Source organism: Lethenteron reissneri, chromosome 51 (genome assembly GCF_015708825.2).
Source record: "Lethenteron reissneri isolate LAM-NWPU_2019-01 chromosome 51, ASM1570882v1, whole genome shotgun sequence".
Classification (NCBI taxonomy): Eukaryota; Metazoa; Chordata; class Hyperoartia; order Petromyzontiformes; family Petromyzontidae; genus Lethenteron; species Lethenteron reissneri.
In genome coordinates, this window is record NC_083829.1 from 12004654 (window position 1) to 12027891 (window position 23238).

General features: G+C 44.8%; 1 protein-coding gene across 1 annotated transcript in view; it reads left to right on the forward strand.

Annotated features, from left to right (window-relative positions):
- The first annotated feature begins 1201 nt into the window (after positions 1-1201).
- CCDC146 (coiled-coil domain containing 146) overlaps positions 1202-23238 on the forward strand; it is a 40111-nt gene continuing 18074 nt past the window's right edge. The window contains exons 1-4 of the mRNA XM_061572920.1: positions 1202-1440; positions 17237-17555; positions 18036-18118; positions 22933-23142. Coding sequence (XP_061428904.1) covers positions 17244-17555; positions 18036-18118; positions 22933-23142 — 605 coding nt within the window. The 5' untranslated portion in view covers positions 1202-1440; positions 17237-17243. The remainder of the gene's footprint in view (positions 1441-17236; positions 17556-18035; positions 18119-22932; positions 23143-23238) is intronic.

The window sequence follows — 23238 nt, forward strand, 5'->3', positions numbered from 1 at the left end:
TGCTGCTGTATGTTTGTAGTCTGCTGCTGCTGTATGTGTGTAGTCTGCTGCTGCTGTATGTTTGTAGTCTACTGCTGCTGTATGTGTGTAGTCTGCTGCTGCTGTATGTGTGTAGTCTGCTGCTGCTGTATGTTTGTAGTCTACTGCTGCTGCATGTTTGTAGTCTGCTGCTGCTGTATGTTTGTAGTCTACTGCTGCTGCATGTTTGTAGTCTACTGCTGCTGTATGTGTGTAGTCTGCTGCTGCTGTATGTTTGTAGTCTACTGCTGCTGCATGTTTGTAGTCTGCTGCTGCTGTATGTTTGTAGTCTGCTGCTGTATGTTTGTAGTCTGCTGCTGTATGTTTGTAGTCTGCTGTATGTTTGTAGTCTGCTGTATGTTTCTAGTCTACTGCTGCTGCTGTATGTTTCTAGTCTGCTACTGCTGCTGTATGTTTCTAGTCTGCTACTGCTGCTGTATGTTTCTAGTCTACTACTGCTGCTGTATGTTTCTAGTCTGCTACTGCTGCTGTATGTTTGTATCTACTACTGCTGCTGTATGTTTGTATCTACTGCTGCTGTATGTTTCTATCTACTACTGCTGCTGTATGTTTGTATCTACTGCTGCTGTATGTTTATAGTCTACTACTGCTGCTGTATGTTTGTATCTACTGCTGCTGCTGTATGTTTGTATCTACTGCTGCTGTGTGTTTGTAGTCTTCGTGTCGCTCTCCCCGTGGTCGCATGGATTGTTTTTCCTCCGGGTCCTCCGGTTTTCCCTCCACGTTTATAAACATGCATTGAGATTTAGATGATGTTGCTGCTATACATTTCCACGTGATACGTTACTCTGTTGAGCTATAATTTGTGGCCAGGTCGCTGCTGATCAAATAAGTTGATAACCTCAGTGGGATTTACCTGATAAGATAAAAAAAATAGTTTTATTTGTAGAACATTTTAAGTAATTTGGTTACCTTTCCTATACATTGCGCTCCTATCGTGTTTTTTTATCGTGTGTTGTAGTAATGTTCTGACTCGCCCCTACTGGAAATCTGTAAATAAAAATCGCTTTATAGCTCATCGGATTTCTTCTGCAGTCTCAATGCAGATTGTGACGCTCAAGTAGGGGGAGGGGGCGTGGCCTCGGTTAGTTTACTCTCGCGTCATTGGTCAAGACGCGCCGCTTGCCGGAGAATCAGCCAATGGGGAGCGAGATCTCTGTCTCCAGGCGCACGCTTAGCAACGGCGTGAGGACGCGTCGCGCTATTAATGTTTAACCGGGCCCCAATCATTCACTCCCACGCGTTACACCACAACTATTAGCACGTACTACTACTACTACTAGTGTTACTGCTACAGTTATTGCCTATTGCAGGCGATTAAGCGCTGCGTTATGAGCTGGCGTCGTGAGTAGAAACCCTCGGGGTTCGTGCTCCTGCAAGCTCAACAGGGCCGTTGCAGTGGTGAGTGGCCTGCAGTGATTTGTGTTCAACTTGTGTTCACATTCATACCCCCCTCGTCGACCCGTCTCCTGTGTGTGCGATACAGATTCACTTGTGAGCACAGTAACAACATCTATTACAGTAAAGGTGTATCTTCAAAACAAGCAATAGTTGTTACTATACAACGTGGTCCAGATGTCTTGTGACCCGAATTTAATTCTCTAAAACTTTATATTTTTGAAGTAAGGTTTCTTTAAAACAGAAATGAATATGCAAAGGGGGGGAAATGTGAGGGGTAAATTAATTGTGGGTCACACGACATCTGGACCACCATTTACAGTGATTGGTGAATGCCCCCGCCATCAGCAGCCAGCAATTGACCAAAGTGGTGAGTTGTGGTCAAATACCACCCATCATCCAGCAGTGGGTTGACACGGACACTCAGAGTGTGTCATTACACTCTACAAGATTCTGGTCAAATACCACCCATCATCATCCAGCAGTGGGTTCACATGGACACTCAGAGTGTGTCATTACACTTTACAAGATTCTAGTCAAATACCACCCATCATCATCCAGCAGTGGGTTCACATGGACACTCAGAGTGTGTCATTACACTCTACAAGATTCTGGTGAAATACCACCCATCATCATCCAGCAGTGGGTTGACACGGACACTCAGAGTGTGTCATTACATTTCGATTTAAAGCTTTCGTGACTGCAGGGATTCATCTTCTTGGTTCTTTCGGTAAAGTCACGTAGAAGGGAAGTAATAAAATAATAAAAATAAAACATAATAAAACAATTCTCACGACGTTTCGGCCACAACGCAAGCAGCCGTCCTCAGGTGAAAACCAGGTCCGTCAGACTCTGTCGCCTCGACGGACCTGGTTTTCACCTGAGGACGGCTGCTTGCGTTGTGGCCGAAACGTCGTGAGAATTGTTTTATTATGTTTTATTTTTATTATTTTATTACTTCCCTTCTACGTGACTTTACCGAAAGAACCAAGAAGATGTGTCATTACACTTTACAAGATTCTAGTCAAATACCACCCATCATCATCCAGCAGTGGGTTCACATGGACACTCAGAGTGTGTCATTACACTCTACAAGATTCTGGTCAAATACCACCCATCATCATCCAGCAGTGGGTTCACATGGACCCTCAGACTGTGTCATTACACTTTACAAGATTCTAGTCAAATACCACCCATCATCATCCAGCAGTGGGTTCACATGGACACTCAGAGTGTGTCATTACACTCTACAAGATTCTGGTCAAATACCACCCATCATCATCCAGCAGTGGGTTCACATGGACCCTCAGACTGTGTCATTACACTTTACAAGATTCTGGTCAAATACCACCCATCATCATCCAGCAGTGGGTTCACATGGACACTCAGAGTGTGTCATTACACTCTACAAGATTCTGGTCAAATACCACCCATCATCATCCAGCAGTGGGTTCACATGGACCCTCAGACTGTGTCATTACACTTTACAAGATTCTAGTCAAATACCACCCATCATCATCCAGCAGTGGGTTCACATGGACACTCAGAGTGTGTCATTACACTCTACAAGATCAGTCAAAGCAACGCGTCTTCTTTGCGCAGTGATCTGGTAATATCGTAGTGTCGGAACCAACAACTGCAGGACCTGATCTGGAGTGCACATTGGCGTTTGGAGATATAAAGACGGCCCGCGCGTGGTGTTGGTGATCCTGGCATGAGAGTGCTGTACTGGACTTAAGAGGTGCTCGAAAATGACCAGCGCGGGTGCTCCATGCGGCTCATAACTCGGCGTAAGGTTGCAGCTCGAGTCGGCATTGATTTCGTGTACATTGCAGTGTTACTTCTGTTGCCTATTACCACCAATTCGTCCACCTCGCCAGATCATGGAAGTTCGCAGCTGTGAGCCTCATTATACAGGGTGGCCCAAAGTCCGGATACATCGGGTTATTATATTTATTTTAACAAATGGCACGTGCTTATTTGATTTATTTAAGCACATTTTCAAACTGGCTTCCTTTAGCATTAATGCACGCATGAATTATCTTCTGAAATTAATTTACAACTTCTTGTTAAGATTACAGGTTTCATTTTTTTCACGTTGATCAATGCTGTCTCAAATCATTCCGCGTTCTCGGTCTAGTTTTGCAAACGTCGGATCTGAAGTGACCCCACAGGAATAAGAAATATCGATATTATAAATGGGAGTAAAATATTAAACCAAAGAAAAACAATTACAATTTTTGAATGCCAGTGTTTAAATAAATTAAATGACCCTACGTGTCCTGACTTTTGGGCCATCCTATATGTATGGTTCTTGCATGGGCGAGCACCGTTCATCACGGGTATTGTAGGCTTTCAGGATACGTTATTACCAGAGGGCAGTGAAAAAAAGCCATAGATGTACTCTATTAGGCTCCAACGTATATGATTATTTAATCACACCACAACCATCGTGGTGAAGTTTGGTTAAATAACCCCCCCCCCCATGACCCGCATGGCGTGGAGGAGTCTTTTATCCATCTCAGCTGTTCTGAGAGGTGGACATTCCACATTTCTATGACAGGCAATTCAATGTTCTTTAGTGCACACCTCGAAGAGTAATACTTTGCCCAAGTGCTGTTCGTGAGCAGATGTTATGGCAGGAACTGCACTCAAGAGGGGTGGTGTCGCTAGAATTACACCAGCAGTGATTTTCACAACGGATACCAGGCACTCATTTAAGACTGAGTCACCTGTGGGGATACCCCGACCAAGTTAAAATGCCCCTTTTACATCATATCCCACTATGTTTTGTTTTACCATACATATTTTAATAAACAGTGTAAACGTGTTTTGCTCACTATGCTGAAATTGGTGAAATTCACCCTTGCTACTTAATGCGGCTTTGATTTTAAAATGTATTTAATATTGAAATTAACAACGTAATGTGATTGTCAGTTTCTTGAATAACCAATTGGAATCGCACGATTTCAAATCAGTTCGGTGGTTGACCCAGCCCATCCTTTCTCTGGGGGAATGATAAAATTAGTACCACTTTGTGGGAAGCCAACTTTTGTTTCCTTAATTTAACACGTAGGCTTTCGCAACCAATTTCATCCATAATAGAGGCTGTGTCGGGTGGTGGCGGGTTTAACGACACATTTATATATTTACGCGATCTAACAAAAAAAAACTACTTTGTTTCCATGTGTAAAAACTGTCCCCCACCAATTTTGTGATGTACTTTGTGTTGGAATTCGTAGATAAATGTAATTGTGTTTTTATACTGTATATATATAAATGTACGGTACACAGATAAACAAGTGTGTGCATATTTTACAGAAATTTCTGAAAAGCACTAGGGATAGGTCCTAGGTTAGGTTACAGTATTACTGGAGAATCCTAAGTTTCAGTCGGGAGCACTGTAGCTCTTAGGCCAGCCATAAATAATGCAAGTTCAATAGATCAATCCTCGTGTCGAACGAGGAGTAGGATTTGTGCACATCGCTGGCAGGTAATGGTGATGGTACTTTACTGAAACGGAACACGCTGAGATCCTGAGTAACAGAAAATCGATATCAGCATGTTTTCTAGGTGCAGGGATTGTGCCTAACAGCTTGGAAAGGTGGATCAGATAGATCAGTTTCTTACCATCTGCTTAGTCCGTTTAAATATACATCTCTGGGAATAAATGTACAGTACAGTATACAGATTGTCCATAAGTGACGAGGGTGAGACCAACAACTCACAACAGAAGAGAACTCAGTTTCATCACAGGCAGCTGCCAAGGATATAATCCCAAGATGCAGACATGCCAGCTCAGTCCTCTGACCTCTAAGCCACTCGGCAATCTCCTAAATCAGTGTCTCTTAAATCGCATGATGCTTTGTAATTGTTATTCCATAGAACTGACTCATGTCTCAGACCCATGTCTAACCTATGCACTTGGTATAGCTTCAATGTTGCCGTATATCTGTCATAACATGAGCAATATGTAGACAACATTGATCATCTTACGTTTCCAGATATTGGCTTGAGTTAAATATTTCCTGCATGTATTTTTAGCAGTGCCGTACAGTCGTGTACTATGTTACCATCTATTTGTTTCTGAAGGCAAGTAAGTCTTTATGGAAAATGTTTTTAATTCATGCCCTTGTGTTAAAACTATTCACAAATATAGTCGTAATATGTAGGTAAAATCAACTTGTGTGGCCTGTATTACCATTGCATTTTTAAGGAGTATCGAGCTGGAGCTATATTGTAGGTAGTTCAGGTTTATTATATGTATACTCTTTGGTTCTTTCGGTAAAGTCACGTAGGTATAAAATAAATCACGACGTTTCGGGCAAAACACAAGCGTCCATCATCAGGTGGGAAAGCATGGTCTGCTGCTGAGGCAGACTGTTTTAAAAGGTGTGAAATGGGTGTAGCTCAAGGGTCATACAGAAGTGGCCGGGGCTAGTGATGTTAATGTGAGAAATTAGCGTGGAACTGTAAGAGAGGAGGAGAGCGGCCTCCTCGACGACTGGCCCCCACCACAGGAATGTGGAATTTTCACAACTGGTTCAGGCGCTGTCGGAGATGAATGCTACTTCGTTGCTCTTTGAGCAGGAAGACGTTTTGACTGTGGCTTATTCATGAGTGAAAATATGAGGACTGTCACATGACCCGTGAAATGAGAATGCCAAATTTTATCTCGAGTGTTCCTTGCTTGGAGCATGTTTATCATCTAACATCCTGCGCACACCCGACACAGCACTCCCACTACATTCCGAGTGTGTGTGCTCAGCAAAATACGTACTCTTTATATGCTGTTCATATTTTATGTACAGGATTACAAAGTAGGTATAATGTGGAAAAACATTAAATATCAGCATATGAAAAATCTTAATTCTTAAATGAGCATTGGCAGGCCTGAGCCATTATTAGCAATTCCACATTGATATGGCATGGGCCATTATTTCTGTAGAATCACCTCTATTCCCACAAAAGTGCGGCTCAATTTTATCAGCCTGGAATTGATGATGTGTTGGGTTGACCCCAACATGGAATTTAAATTCCATGTTGGGGTCAATTAAGGGAGACATTATTATAAATCATGTAGTACAATGTCACAATCTACAACCCTTTGTCAGTCCACTGCGGGATGAAAGATTCCCCACACTGTATCAATCTTGGGGGATGTTTGATCACACTTTGTCATGCTGGGCACTTGGTGGTTCAGATGTCACTCGCCACCGATGTTGGCCACAGCCGGGAATCAAACCTAGGTCACCAGGTAGGTAGTAATGCAGAATGTGAGCCACTGCGCCACTCCCCCGCACTTTGGTGGTACTGTGCAGTGCTGTCATTTATTCACGCTGTTGCATACCTGCCAAACACAAAGATTCAAATAGGTGAGACCCCAGCTGAAAATCCTTGGGATAACCTTGGGAAAAATAAAAAAATAAAAAAATTTAAGTATACACAAACGAAATTTTGACAAAACTGACCCAATGTAACTTCACATGTGTAGGGTAGTAAAATAACCCGGGACACCGTAATCGACTCCGTCAGGGGGAGAATAAACACCCAGAGGGCGCCTCGGTTCTGTGTTCTTTGGCTCGAATGTTGATTTGCCCTCTGTTATGTTTGTGATTGTGGGTTCAATAAAAACATTTTTACGTACATGAAAGTAAAAATTAAACCCCTTACCCACAGAACTTGCTCTTTGCGGCACGGCCAATGTTATCAATGTTTAATGTTAATTTTATACAGAGGTTTTCACAACCAATATCAAATTCATAATTGGTTTCTTTTGGGTTAAATCGTGTAGGTATAATGCCCACGGCCTGACAAAGCCAATCAATCCAAGTTGTCACGTGGGCAGATATGCAAATTGCGTCTGTTTATTAGCAAAACCAGAATGTTGAAAGGGATGCAAAATGTTGAGAGTAAAATTGCCAATTGGTAATGTCCTGAAGTGCTGCGCTGTCGGATCGTACGCCCGTGACGCTGCCAGGCACTCTCACGTCATCCCATCGATACGCGGTGCAGGAGGCAGCAGGTTCTCCTCGGTGCGATGCCACGATGCAGTCAAGCTGATGAGCAGTCCCACTGTGGTAAACATCGAGAAGAACAGAGCTGTCGCTTAGGTCGCTGTATTTCTCGCTCTCACACGCCGCCTCTCTGAGCGATTCGTGGACAGAACAATTGAACTGTCACGTAGGCACGGGCGAGTCTGCTTTTGGAGATGGGGGGGGGGGTTAGCAGCAACATTCTAGTGTCCACCACTAACTAAACACCCTCCTGTAGTATGTAAAATAACCGAAAATATTTGTGATTAGTTTCTCAGGGAAAGGTTTTGATTCAAAACAAAACTTTTGGAGGTGACCCTGACATGAGCGCTGAACCACCGGCAGCAGCGGCCGGTGAGACACTGCAATAAATTGGGCTGAGTGTGTGGTTTTCAGGTAAACAGCAAAACATGTGATAATCCAGTCGAAACCAGGGAAATCCTTGAGACCTAACATGTATGCCTATTTTCTTGGTTCTCGAAAACTTTAAATCGAAATGTATGCCATTGGCAAAATAAATACAACACGGCGTTCCATTAAGGAATCGTTTTATAAATGACCATCATACCACCAGAATGTTTCCTAGATGGCAGATGAAATTATAATTGACATAATTTGTCAGGCGCCTCTGTGCTAATGCAATTTTAATTTAATTTAATGGAACACAACACCTATAAAACACTTACGCTTGAGTTCAATGTGCAGGCGCTGCCTTTTTCATGTTAATTGCGTCCAGGCATTGTGCAATCAGGAGCCTGACAGGTTTTACACTACAGAGTTTAAGTGTAAGTTATATAACATCAACCAATACAGTAAGGCATTATATACATTGACGTATGACTTTAATTTATTGAGCTATCTCATTTTCAAAATATACCTTTGTGTGTGTGAGATAGTGTGTTTGTACCTCTGCTTATGTGTATTGTCGAAGTATGTCTGTGTATATGTGTCTGGATGTGTGTTTGATGGTAAATAGGTGCTTACCTAACAGTGCTTGCCCCAACATTCCAGGCAGGCTTATAAGGGGGATCTTTAGTATGATATGTGTACTGCATGTCGTATGGGAAACTTTGCGCACGCTGCACTACAAATCCGACTTTGCTTCCTGGCCACGGTTAACATCACTTAGCCTTAGAGGAATATTTGCTGTGCTGGGCAGACATCAGCACTGGGGAGGTAAGGGCGACTGTAAGCGGTGCAGGTCATGCTACCCCTTATGCACCATTTCAGCCTTAATAGGTGCTCGTTAGCAACACTTTACCCGGCAGTCTGAATGGATATACAACAATCCCTCACCAACCGCGTTTTCCGCATCCATGGTATTCATGTTTCCATGGTTTTCCTGCAGCATACCAATTTGCTATTCACGGTATGGAGTTTTTTGTATCCATTCATATTGCCAACTGCGGTTGTGTCAACCTTGGCGGATTTTAAAAAGGTAATCCCCCTGATTGCTGAGGGATTGTTGTATGAGTGATTTTTTGTATTTGTTTTGCTTATACATGTATCCCTCGATTTACGAAAGGGAGGCATTCTTTATGAAACATGCGTAACACGAAATTTCATAATTTTGGAACGGCTTTTCCCATTAATTTTAAACAAAAAATTCGGGATGTGTTTTGGACAGTTATTTCAAGTACTCCAATCATAAATAGTACAACAATTGAATAATTAAAATAAAACCAAAATAATTAACCATTTCAGGGAACTCACCAAAGATCTGCATGTTGGAATGACAGGCGAGGTGACGTGGAGACGTCACCGCTGCACTCTAGGGATACCGTGACGCTGTCGTGGGTGGATGACGACGCAGCCTCCTGAGCGATTCTTGTTTGATGATCTCATGGCGCATAACGTGTGAAAGGTCGTTAATGCAGAAAATCAGTGACGTTAATCAAAAAGTGTCCATAATTTGTCAATTGCGGTCACACGAAAATTCGTAAATCTAACGTCCCTAAAGCAAGGGATACCTGTATGCCTATTATGCAGCCAATTTCATGTTGTGCAGCTATTTCCGAGACTAAACTAAAAAATGTATTTTACCATATAACGTCCACTGAGCTATTTAGCTCTTTTTCAGAAGCAACCTGGCCACAAATTATAGCTCAACGAAGTGGCTTGTCATATGTAGATGTATAGCAAGCCAAATACTCTAAACGCATGTTTATAAATGTGCAAAGAAAAGCGGAGGACCCGGAGAAAAATCCATGCGACCACGAGGAGAACATGCAAACTCCAAATATGTAGTCGTCAGGGTCGGGATCAAAACAATGTCCTGCATACCAGGCGAGGACCCGGCAGATTCCATATGATGTGTAATTTATATCCACACAATTGGCATTATCAAGGTTGTTGTTATACCTGCTGTATTGTACTGGATTATACTCCAGTCAGGTGGCATTGTGACCAGAGTAAATAACTCTTAAGTCAGGAAGTTGGAAGTTCGAATCCTGGTGAGGTAGTGCAGTGAAATGGCTATTAAACATCCAGGCAGTGCCACGACACAGGGACCCATGGGCCAGAGGGATCCAAGCGCTGGGCTATGATGAGGAGGGGAATTGGACAGAGGAGTTCCCATTTCATTACTTACACCAGCGCCCGTGCAAATCACGCGACGCCACTGTGTGATCGACTCACCAGGATTGATAACATGTCTACAACTTTATTGAAAGTTTGCATTTAAAAACTAAAACTCTCAACAATGTTTTATTTGACCAGGTAAGGCCCACCGAGCGATTTATCTCTTTTTCAGCAGCGGCCTAGTCACATATGATAGCTGAACAAAGTGGCTTATTATGTGGAAATTTATAGCAGCCAAATACTGTAAAGTTGTCATCCTATGGATTAACTTAGGAATATGTGATTTCCACCACTCACTGGGACACCGCGTGTTGCAACGAGAACTGCTTCATGCCCGTTTGAGTCGGTAGTCACAGAGGTAACCGGGTAATGCACTCTATTTCGCTCTGTATATTATTACAAGTTGCAGAATCTTGAAAACAACGTCCCTGTATTGCTGGCAGCATCAATCAAGCTGTATCTGTCATTGTGCCATGCTGAGACAATTGCAGGATTTCCTGTCCCAGAAAAATACATCCTGTTCTTTCAAATTGTGTGGAGTTTGACACTTTGAATGGATATTCCGGTATGCACATTATTATTGCTTATGAACCTTCTTCATAATAAAGCCAAAGGTTGATGTCACTGGGCTGCATTGTTTCACTCCCCAAGTTGTACAATGAACTTGCTGCGATTTGGACTTGCGATTCAGTTCTAGAATAAATTATTTTTTGTATAATTTGTACGTCTTAGTTGCATTTATTTGGTAAACAAAACCTTTTAAGTTACATTTTTGCTACGGTAGCCCAAATGTAACATTTGCATATAATGTTTAATAATTAGTAAATACTCGATTCTAACACGCACAATTCAATGCGTCACTGTGCAGATAATGGACCACAGCAATGGTTACCCGTAATGCGATACAAATAATGTGCCAGCAACATTATATAATTTTGCTTTTAACACGAAGTAATTAATGTATTTATATCTATTTCATTACATAAGGGTTTGTCTGTACTCAAAATCTACTAATAGATATTAGTGACTATTCATATGCCTATTTGAAAACATCATCAAGAACATATATATATTTAATTATCATCATTCCCCATGGTGTAAAGTGCAGGCTCCAACTCTTACATTTTGTATCTCTCGCCTCCACTCCCCTCTACATTCTCTCTTGCCTCCACTCTCATCTCACGTTACTCCCCTCCACGCACTCTCCTGTCTCTCCACTCCCATCTCCACTCCCCTCCACGCACTCTCTTGTCTCTCCACTCCCATCTCGACTCTGCTCCACGCACTCTGCTCTGGCAACCCAGGCTTTCTGTCGAAGAACCTGGTTAACCTTCGCTCAGTGTGAGGTCGCTCTTTCTCCTCTGCTGCTCCTCAGGTCTATAATTCTCTTCTCCAAGCCATTTATACTTCTAGATTTGAAGCTTTCGTGACTGCAATGATTCATATTCTTAGGTTTTTTTGGTAAAGTCACGTAGGTAAATTTTTTTTTTATAGAAGTAAAATAAAATAAAAATCACGACGTTTCGGAGGCAACACAAGCTTCCGTCTTCAGGTGGAACCGTCACAGCCACGACAGCTGTATCAAGTAAATGAGAGATTACAAGAGCTACCACTCCGTATATATAATGGTTGAAGAGGGGAAGGGCCAAGTACGGCACGCTTAAGACTTAAGCCTCACCTTACCATATTAATAAAAAGTGTGCCGTACTTGGCCCTTCCCCTCTTCAACCATTATATATACGGAGTGGTAGCTCTTGTAATCTCTCATTTACTTGATACAGCTGTCGTGGCTGTGACGGTGCCATTTATACTGTTCACTTCCTGCCCCTTTTCAAGTCCAGGCTCAAGACCTTTCATTTTTCCACAGCCTTTTTCGACAAAATCTATACTATATGTCCACTGGATCTGTACCGCATCTTGAGATAGTCACATAAAGACACTTCTTCTTCTTCCTAGCGTTGTTCCCGCTGTGGCGCAGGGTCCGCTTTTCGGCATTGTCTTCTCCATTTGGCTCGGTCCAGGGCATCTTCAGGGGATGCGTTGACCGTCTTCATGTCTTCCTTTATTCGATCCATCCATCGCTTCTTCGGACGTCCGCGTGGATGGCGGCCCTCTGGCTCAATACGCATGGCAGTCTTGGCCACTGATGACTCTTCACTTCGCATCACATGGCCGTACCACCGAAGCCTTGCCTCAAGCATCTTGTCCACAATGGGGGCCACACCAAGTCGCTTCCGAACGTCTTCGTTCATGACACGATCCCATCGAGTGAGTCCGAGGCTCCATCTGAGCATCCTCATCTCCATGGTGTGGAGAGCTTGTTCGTGTACAGTTGTGGCTGACCAGCACTCGGATCCATAGAGTACCACCGGTCGGACGATGGTCTTGTAAATTTTTTCCTTCAGCCTATCCGGCATTTTCCGATCACAGAGGACTCCGGTGACTTGCCTCCACTTCATCCATGCCGCATTGACTCGTGACCTCACATCAGTCGTGATGCTACCATCTGAGCTGATGGTGGAGCCCAGGTACTTAAAGTCCGTCACTTTCTTCAGATCTTCTCCGTCAATGCTGATGGTGCCGTCGGTTTTGGGGCCACACTCCATATACTCCGTCTTTTTGATGTTGAACCTCATCCCGTTTTCGTCCAAGCGTTCCTTCCACAGGCGCGTTTGTCTTTCCACTTCTCTCTCTTCATCTGAGAGGAAGGACGTCATCTGTGTAGAGAATTGACCATGGCAGGGGCGTGTGCAGGTCGGCAGTGATCGTGTCCATGCACAGGATAAACAGGAGTGGTGACAGGGCCGATCCTTGGTGCACTCCAACGCTGATGGGAAATGGCGGTGATATGCCCACTGCACACCTGACTGCACTGGTGACGTTCTTGTATAGGAGTTGCACCCAATGCACGTAGGTTTCAGGGACTCCATGGGATCGAAGCGAGTGCCAGATGAGGTCGTGGGGGACCCTGTCAAATGCCTTTTCAAGGTCGAGTCACATAAAGACACGGTATACGGTAAATCGACATCGTATTGTATTGCCATGTACATTACCTTTATACGCTCCATGCCTAAGACTGGAAATACATTAATTGAGAGACACGTGCATTGCTCACAAAGGAAAAGTTGTGAGTTAAAATTCATATGGATTTCGACCCAGCCGGTAGATGCAATCAGAACCACTTTGTGTTAATTCAACACTGGTTGTGTTGCCAGAGGCAGGCTCCCCGCCAGGCTTGTGGTGCAGGGTGTTGTACCTTTATCGACAGGTGTTAATGGACTGTTCAAAAAGACACTGAAAGTCAATCATCCCATATTCGTATGGTGGGGATGGGTTTTTCTTTCGGACAACCACTGTTGACTTCCCCACAAAGTGGTGCTATTTTTTTATCGACCACGGAGGGGTGATGGGCCGAGTCAATCCCCAACCGGGACGTGAACTTGCGACTGCACGGTTTCTAAACTGCTCACTGAGTCACCTGCCCGGATATTCTCGTCACAGATGAACAGATGGTGAACCGATCTAGATGTAGAGGCTGGTTCCCGTTGTGGTAATGTGGAATTTTCGCCACTAGCTCAGAGTTGCTGACAGAGATGAGCACTGTTTCATTTGCCTATTTGAGCAGAGAGCCTCTTTCACTGCTTAACTTTGTTGTTTGCTTTAACTGTTGAAACATTAACTCGTGTGCAATGCAAGCCTCCACCAGTGAGGTATGCTTGTATAGAGTAATACCCAGCCGACGAAGAAACGTTGCTCTTGTGTAACACAACCATGACAGAGAATGGAATCTGAGCAGAATGTCGCGCCTGGAGATAGTGCACGTGACGAGTGACCACCATGCACGCCAGGGTCGTCAATAGGCGACTGCGGGGCATTGCTACTTGGTGGTCATCATGGGGCCGTGCAGCAAAATCCATTGTTGGACTGTAACACAAATCTTCATGTTCAGGAGTTAAATGCCAATGTCTGCCAGTGATGAGAGGGTATCAGGAGAGAGTTTGGGTACTATTGCTCTTCGTCCTCCTTTGAAGGAGCGCAGGCTACGGTGGTTTACTCTGCGGCCCACAGTTGCATGGCCACAATCGCACGACTGTGGCTGTCAATTTTACATTCATGAAAGAAATTTACGCAGCGGCCTGTTAATGTTGTGATGTGGTGAATGGTGTCTTTGAGGAATGTCAAAGCCAGGAGATATATGGTGTTTGAGTGGCAAATGAGGTGTTTATTCTGGGCATCCGCGTGGGGCAAAGAGGTTCATGAGTCATAATTCACGCAGAAAAAGAGCACGATATTTCACAATCGTTCACATGAGGTATTTCAATTATCCCACGGCTGTGATCCCCCACCTTCACCAACCCACACGGAGCAGCGTGGCGAGGCAGAGCCAACTGGCCCTCGTGCGCCAGTGGATTGACAAAATGACTGCGCCTTGTGCCTTGGTATAATACTGACACAATCGTGTCCTGCGTATGTGTCAGTATTATAAGTGGAACGTTGTGGGAAACTGTGACGGGACTGTGGCTATTGATGTTTAAGCAGTCATACGAATGGCACTCCATTGCGTCTTTAAACGGTGCAGTTAAGAACAGGAAGCAAACGCCAGCCCCATAAAGTGGATTTTTGAACTGTCTACCTCAATGTTTACAAGTAATAAACCTTAAGGCCTCAATCAATACTTCTCCCCAGACTCACTATTTGCTTTCTGTGTAGAGAATTCGGCATGTGCATGTAACATACGGACGGGAGCGGCAGTGCAACACCAGTGACGATTGTCTGAACCACCCATGGGCCTCCCTTAGGTTGGGTCGACTAAGCCTCAAATGAGTACCTGGGGAGACAAAGGCGGCCAGGGGTGGTGCTGGCCACCCATCCCCCTTTGTGCCGTGCCGGCCTTCATCTGACTAACCAGGTGTTTTGTTTGTTCGTAGCAGCACCATACATCACATAGCAGCAATCCTAACACTCGGCTGCATCCCGCTGCACATTTGCAGCATTCAATCCACACTTCTCGTTCTCAGAGACGCCTGAAGGCCCCCCACCTCTTTTACCTCTTTTTGCCGGCTTCCGAGCATTACAATGTAATTAGTATTGTTGTTACTAGGGTAGAAAAACCCAGCGTCTGTGTACACAGTGCGTCAAACAGTCTGTCCTCCCGTTGTTTTCAAGTTTATAACATGATTTTTAATGGGTTTTTTGTTGTTAACTGTAGGATAAAATTAACAGGCATAACATCAAAGGGAAAATCTCTACCGTCATCCAGTCTATTGTAATGTGGGTAAAAGGGCTGTAAGTTGTAATTCAAGTCCGTGATGTACGCTGTTGATAACAAAAGCGAGTTAAGAGACTTCTCGCAAATAATGTCACATTACTGACTTGCAGCCATAGTTATGTAAAGCAAAAACAAGGCAGCCACAGACAAGAATATAGTCCTAAATTAATAGACCAATTTACTGTACCATGTTTAACTGTTCTCGAGTTAACTGAATCGTCATCAGAACATCTGTTACATCTCTTGAGTTGTTTAATTTGACACGAGTTTGTGATTGTTTTGGCAACGGTTGTTATCGTTGAACCAAACAGAACTGTCCTCATGCACTCTTGCTCAGTTGTCCCATGTGCCTGTCATGGTTCTTACACACGGCCAGCAGTGACGCTCTCTTCTACAGCCAACCCGGACGGGACATGGGAGGAAAGTTTGCATTTAATGTCGAGTTTCAAGACCCTTTTTGCAAGGTTCCCACCTGGACCGCCTGCAGTGTTTCTCACTGCGTGCGTTATTTTGCACCAGGGAGTAGTAAACCGGTGTCCCAAGAGTCAACCGTAAACAATCTGGAAAGAGACTCCCGGCCTACTTTCTGTACTGCCGCCACCTGGTCATGTTGTAGTCCAACAGGTGGGTGAATGCACGTGTACAGCTCTTTGTCAATCCACTGCTCGTTGAGAACCTCTTCATGCCATGTGAGTCATGGGAGTTATTGGAACATATTTCTCCACCCTGGTCAGTGTGGGATGCCATCTGCTGACAAGGGAGCCTCGCAGAAACCTAGAGCACCTGTTTTGTACTTGGTGGTCGCCCGTACAAGCACCATTCTGGCTCAGGCCTGCTTCTGAGATTCTGGCAAGATCGGGAGCATTCCCGGTCATTTGTTTGTATGCCAGGCTGCGTGTATTCTGCTAATTGAGATGGAGGGCTCTCGGTGCATATTCTCCATTCATGGCGCTTGAACTCCTGGATATGAGGGGTAATGAAGAAGTCCGTTACCTCGCACACCTGTGACAGAGTGGATGCTCCGGCAAAGGGTTAATGTTAAGTTTAAAGTACCCCTCTTTTAAGGATTACCAATTTTCACATTTCAGCACCTCGTTCATTGCAAACTCTTATTCATGTGTTGGCAAAGAGACATACAGAAATCTGAAAAATTCAGACCAATTAAATAATAAAATACTTGGAATATAAAAGCAATCTATACCAAATAGACCTGGCTCTCAGTGATTTCTACATGATTCCACAAATACAGAATCACTTACACAGATAACTCCTTGGGAGATTGATGAACCAAGTGCATTACACTTCAAGGGGGAAAATAGAGAAATAAGAATTTAATCCACGTCATATTATTTTCTATCAGATAACGCACATTTCATCCCTAGTGTAATGACATAATGACACCTGCTGGCTGGGAAAGGGAAGCACGGGTACCCAATCGGAGAGGGAGAGGTATCTGGGGCAAAGGTAGCAGGTGGAGTGAGCCGAGATACTCAGGGAACCTGCTGGAAGGTTCCACGAGAGGGCGTGGCCGCAGACGGGGCCTAGCCATGCCTGGGGGGATATAAGGGGGAGCGGACCCGGGGGTTCGTGTGTGGATTCTTGGGTCCTGACATCTCTCTCCGTCGTCCGGCCACGTGGAAGATCTGCGGGGTTTCCATCGTAATCATCGTCGCGCCGCCAGCCAGCGGCGTGGCTGAGTGAGGGCGGTGGGACCACGCCGAGTGATCGGCTATGTGTAACCAGTAGAGACGTTAATATCTAAGTGTTGTACTCAGAGTGAGAAGAATAAGGTTGGCCTGTGTTGTGCCCAGTGTGAGTAATAAAAGAAGAAGTACCCTCTACACGACGTGTCGTGGAAGTCGCTCATTACACGAGTATCATGGATGTGTGTTCCCTGTGTTTTGTATTTACACAGCTTCAGGATGAGCAGCAGTGACCATGAAGATGATGGAGAGTGGAACGAAGAAGAGGAGGAAGAGGAGGAGGAAACAGAAGATGCGGAGCAGCTGGAAAAATCAGAGAGAGATGAGGAGAGGGTGGAGGTGGGGAGTGGGAAGGAGGAGGAGGAGGAGGGAGAGGAAGGTGCATGGGAGGGAGATGAAGGGGACTATGAGGATGCATTGGCACCGGTTGAAATTCGGGGACCCTTCCTCCCTTGCCCACCTCCCATCTCCTCTCTCCAGCAGAGCTTTGTGGAGGTGTCTGCCAGCCCAGCCTTCCACTGCCTCGATCAGGTAAATGTCAGCTAATGTTAAATGTATGTATGTTGGACTTATTTTGCACCTTATAACCATGCTAATCGGAAGGAAGACAAAAGGAAGAAAAAAACGCGTCATTATAATCTTGCAAATACAAATATTGGCTGTGTCGCAGGCTGTACAACACAAACTTAAAGATGTGTGAACAGGGCTCACGTCTCACAATTAGAACATTGCAAGTTTAAATATGTTTCAGTGATAAACGCAGTCTTGTCATCCTTCCAGGGTAGATGAAATGCATGCCACTTCTCAGAGGCACAGATACAACACCAAGTATTCTTATTCTGAGAGGCTGCCTCCCTCTCATGGAATGTTGAATCGTCATCACGACCATTGTCAGAGCTAAACAAAGCCCCATCGATTGTGCTTGTATAAAAACTAAAGTAAAACGTTAACAAAAGTATCACATACACAGTTGAACACCCTAATCCCGTATTGGTCCTGCTTGTGTGTCAGCTGTTTCACGCAGGCCAGATCACGGGTGCACGCGTTGCCCAGCTCAAGGAGCTGTACAGCCGCTTGCAGGAATCTTTCAAACTGTGAGTCAAGTTCATTGGTTACCGGGTTACACTAAGACTGACCTGTATCCACTTGAGCTGGTACAAACTTCAATCTCCGCAGAGAATGAGAACATACATCAGGGAAGAGTGTACAAGCAGCCTTCTACCCTCTCACATCTGTATACTTTCATAGAATGTAGTCGAGATGAGATTCATATTTGAAAGATTTCAGCTGTCGATTTTTGAAAATTAACTTTTGGATCCTTTTCAGATTTTCAAATCGTTTAGATTGTGTTGTATGTTTGTGCGAATTCAGCTCACAAGAGTGAAGTCATTAGGTACCACATGACACAATTTTTCTTGGAAAAATAACAAGTGACATCATATTAGTGGTGTGACTTCCCATGCGGAATAATTAAAACAAAACAAATTCCGATCCTTTGAAAGTCCTGATTGGAATATTTTTTTGGATTAATCTGAAATTGGGAGGCACATCAATAGTATGTATTTACATGCATAGCGACATTAAAACGTATTTATTTTTCCCAATATATCTCTACATCACGTCATACGACTAAGATCCCTAATGGAACTCCTGCAGAGCAGTGCGACCCTTCGTGTTACAGGACAGCCCACGGAAGTGGATATCACGGATCTCTCCAAATGTTGTCTGGTCCACACAGAAGGAGGCAGCACATCCCCCCACCCACGCTGCTACACCAAGTCTATTGTTTATCGCGTCACAGTCAAACCTAGAATGTATCCTAATTGTGTGCAGAGACAGGTTTAACAGTTTTTTGTGGTGCAGTCTTTGGTGACTGAGCTTGGACTGTCAACTCACTGCAATTGAGAACTAGGGTTAATAACGGGCGGTGGAAATATGGATTTGAACCCAGGTGCTCAGTGGTGCCAGCTCAGTGCTCTGACCTCTGAGCCACCCGGCCACCTCCAATTACATTTAAATGCATAACTGCATCTAAATGGTCACTCAGAGTACAATTGTTAATTATTTGTAAAGTGACTCTAAAATGTAATGGTACTAAGTGTTTCATCACAACAGCCTTTCACAATTATGTAAATAAGACCACAAAGTGATGGGTTTTCAAGTGTAGCCATTTGATAGTGTGTCAATCTGTACCAGGACTGTGGAATCAAGGGTTGATGAATTGTGTAGATTTGCTAAATTCCCAAATCCAGCCAACTATAAGCTGTCTAGACAATGGAAATACAGCAATTTGGTTTGTGAATGCATTTGTGAAACCTTTTGAGTGTTATCCCTAAATTGTATTGGTTTCCTCTGGGTACTCTGAAAAATAAGTCCAATGCAGTTATCTCTTGAAACAGCCTTGAGACTCACTGTGTCTCATATTGTCCACGATAACAAAAAACATATTTCCTCGTCACCAGTGATTGCACAACTTTAGTCCCTGCGTTGATAATGCAATACACTAACCACTCCAGCCTTATTTAATTTTTTATTTCTGTGCACATGCAATGTACATGTATCTGTGTACGTATGTGTGGAGCTGCGGCGGTAGTGATTAGCGAACTGCGCTATGAACCCGGCGACATGGTTTTGATTACCAGCCGTGGTTAACATCAGTAGCAATTAACCGAACCGGTCCTGGGCCTCACCTCGGTTGACTCAGCCTTAAATGAGTACCTGGTGCAGTGTGTCAACATCAGCATTGTGGGGAGACGAGGTGGCCAGGTATGGTGCTGACCACCCACCCCCTCGTGTGCCATGCCGGCCTTAATAGGTGCTCGCTAACAGCACTTGCCCCAACAGTCTATTAAGGCCTACATCACAATAAAAAATTAGAGAAAATTGACCCTAAATGTAGAGTGCCAGACCACAACCCTATACAGCATTTCCCACAAACCACTGTTAATTTTGTTTTTACATTTGTAAATATTTATGTTGGCTGATTGAAAGCCATGTTACTGCCAGAAGGGACAAAGGGCTACGCACTCTGTGCTTGAAAGCGACTGCTGTTTGTAACGTTTAATGTCTGAAAGGCTGTACGTGGCGTTCCTGCAGAATAAAGGTCGCTCATATTGACAGAGAAATACACTGTGGCAGACTTAATATATATACACTTTTGCAAGAATACTATTGAAGCGTCACACACAGCTTGCACTAAACGAGCCAGTGGTGTCACAGAACCACAGTGCCCGCAGCTGCATGACAAGACCTGCAGTGTGTTTTGTTTTTGTAAACATCTACAGTTGCTGAGCATGGGCCCAAAGGCCCAACACGTCGAGCAGCCAGCAATCGACAGCACAATCAAAGTTGTAATAGATAAGCGTGTAACGTATGTATGTTGAACTTCTTTAACGCTGTACGTAGCCAACCGTGCTAATCGTAAGTGTGGAATAACGTTTCTGGGATTGAGCAAAGTTATTGTGATAAGAGCGTGGGAAAAAGAGATGATGGGAGGGAATTGCAAAGTGGAGTAGTGAGAGGGAGGCAGTGGAAAGTGCAGTGTTGTGACCTTGCAGTGTCATGAGTGTGGGTGTGAGTGTGTTGCTGTGACCGCAGTGGGGGGCGGGAGTCTGGCGGTTAGCGCGCTGCACTACAAATCCAGCCACCAGAGTTTTATTCCGACTCACGGGCAACACCAGTGACGCATATTTGAACCAGTCCTAGGCCTCTCCTAGGTCGACTCAGCCTCAAGGGAGTACCTGACGCGGTGTGTAAACATCGCATCTTAGCAGTCTTCTTTTTTCTAATGGCAGGATAGAAAAGCAATGTTTTTGAACTGCATTCTCGTTGAATATTGAATTTTTTTAAACCAATCGAAGGAGGCAGAAGTCGACGCTTTTTGGATCACAGCGACGCCGCCCAGGATGTTACATGGACGGTTCATTCGTCGGTGAAGCATTTGATGGTTTGGACTTCACCACGGTTGCAGTTTGGCGATTCTGTGATGATCGTCTGTTTGTGGAAGGTGGACGTGCGTCTCCCGCGCAGCGTTCGAGTGTAGTGAGGCCCACAGTGGTTGTTGGAGTGAGAAGCACGGTTATTCCACAGTCACACCCTCTGTGAGGTTTTGTTGTTTGCCACATCCATAGCCGCCCACGATTTTGTCCAGTGAGTGCCAATGTTTTTACTTTCGGCTGCTAGAGCAGAGGCACGCAACCAGAAATATTTTTTGCATTTCAGCCGATGGCGTGGGGGTTCTTTTAGGTGGTCAAAATATAGGTTTTTGGGTTAGATTGCGTAAATATAAATACGTCATTAACCCACCACCCGACAGTCAATTCATAAGGATTGTGTCCGGTGGTCGTGGGTTAATGACACATTTATGTTCACGGGATCTAACCAGAATCCTTTATAATGAATACTATTGGTCGCGAAAGTCTGCGTGTTAACTTGTAGGTGTTGTTGAAGCGGCAGAGCGTTGTTGTCCATCACCTTGTGGTGCTCCCTGGTCGTCGCGGCATCACATCGGATGTTGGCTGGGGCGATATTCGCTGCCACGGGAAGCCACAGGAGTGGAGTGGACTTCAGGATGCCGCTGATGATACGCATTTGGGTGTTGATTTCGGTATCGACAAGGTTTGCATGAGAGCCGGCACTCCACACGGGAGCGCAGTACGACCCCATTGTGGCGTGGAACAGAGCTTGCGTCGATATCTTTAACGTGCAGGCGTGGCTTCCCCTCGTTTCAGAATAATGCTCACTTGTGTTTTTTTTCCTGTTGGCTCATTTGGGCTGGTGGCAGTCGGTGGTCATGTGTTAGGGGTGTTGTTCCACAGTAGTTGACATTTTTCGTGGCTTGGCATTTGTCCAGGAGGAAAACGGAGACATCGCGCTTGGAGACATTTGACTTGAAGCGCCAATTCTTGAAATTTGCTTCTAGGGGCTTTACATCTTTACCGAGTACTTTTCCAGTGTCCTCTATTGTCCGGGCTTGGGTTACCAACGCGATGTCATCCGCGTTCTTGAGCCTGTTGGAGAATGTCACCAAAATGCTGCCGGTCTCGAGATTGAACAGCGCTGGGGCAAGAATAGATGCCCATGGAAGTTTGTTGTTCAAACCTCGTGGATTGCTTGCTGGCAACTTCACCAAGGGTGAAGCATAGGTCAGTCATTATTTCTGTGATGAGTCCGATTGGTGGACGGCGATGTAAAGCTGTCACAAGCTTGAGCAGGAGACCCTTCTGCCATGTGGTATCGTGTGCCGTGAAGAGGTCAATCAAGGCTGTTGCTGTTTTGAGCTGACTTTCGAAGCCTGTCTGAATGCAGCTCGTTAAAGCAAATGCTTGATTGCAGCAATGTCGCCCGGTTCTGAACCCGACTTATTCCTCGGGAACTATATCCTCAAACGTAGGCTTCGGCCTTTGAAGCAGGAGTCACTCCATTTGCTATAGCCGACACTGAGGAGGGAAATTGTGCATTAGTTTTTAGCATCCGATGCATCCTTGCCGGGTTTAAGAAAGTCTATAATCGTAGCTGCTTTCCACTCCTGTGGTACCATGTCTGAGGAGTGGATGTTGGTGAGGAAAGTGCCAAAAAAAATTCTCACTCATCGTCTAATTTCTTGATGAATTCTGGATGAATCCCATGAAGACCTGCAGCATTCCCAGATTTCATCTGTACAACACCATCGTTTTGTTCCCCATTGAGCAATGACCGGAGAATGCGGAAGTTTGTTATCAGTGGTTGAGAGTTACAAAGAGTTTTTTGTAAACTTGGCGTCTTGATTTCGTATCGATCGCCGCTAATGAATTCCTGATTCGCTGTCCGGCAATGTCGTAAACCAAACATACAATTTGAGACTCAGCTAGGCTTTACTAGGTAAATAAGCGAAATAGAAAAAATATTATCGTGCAATCGCGTGGCGCAGGACCCGCGACTCGGAGGAGGCGCTGCTCCGGGAGACGAAGCGCTACACAGAGGAGCTGCAGGGCCAGAGGGGGCAGCTGGAGAGTGCCGACGCCTTCCCCGACGGGCAGAGCACGGACGTGGGGCGGCTCCGCTCCCAGCTGCTGCGTCACCACAATGCCCTGTCTCAGAGCGAGGAGACCCACACTCAGCTGCACTACAAGATCCAGAGGTCTCAGAGACCCACACACAGCTGCACTATCAGCCAAGACACTACAGATCCTGGGTTTGAATCAAGGTGGCCACTCCATCTTCATCAGATTGTCAA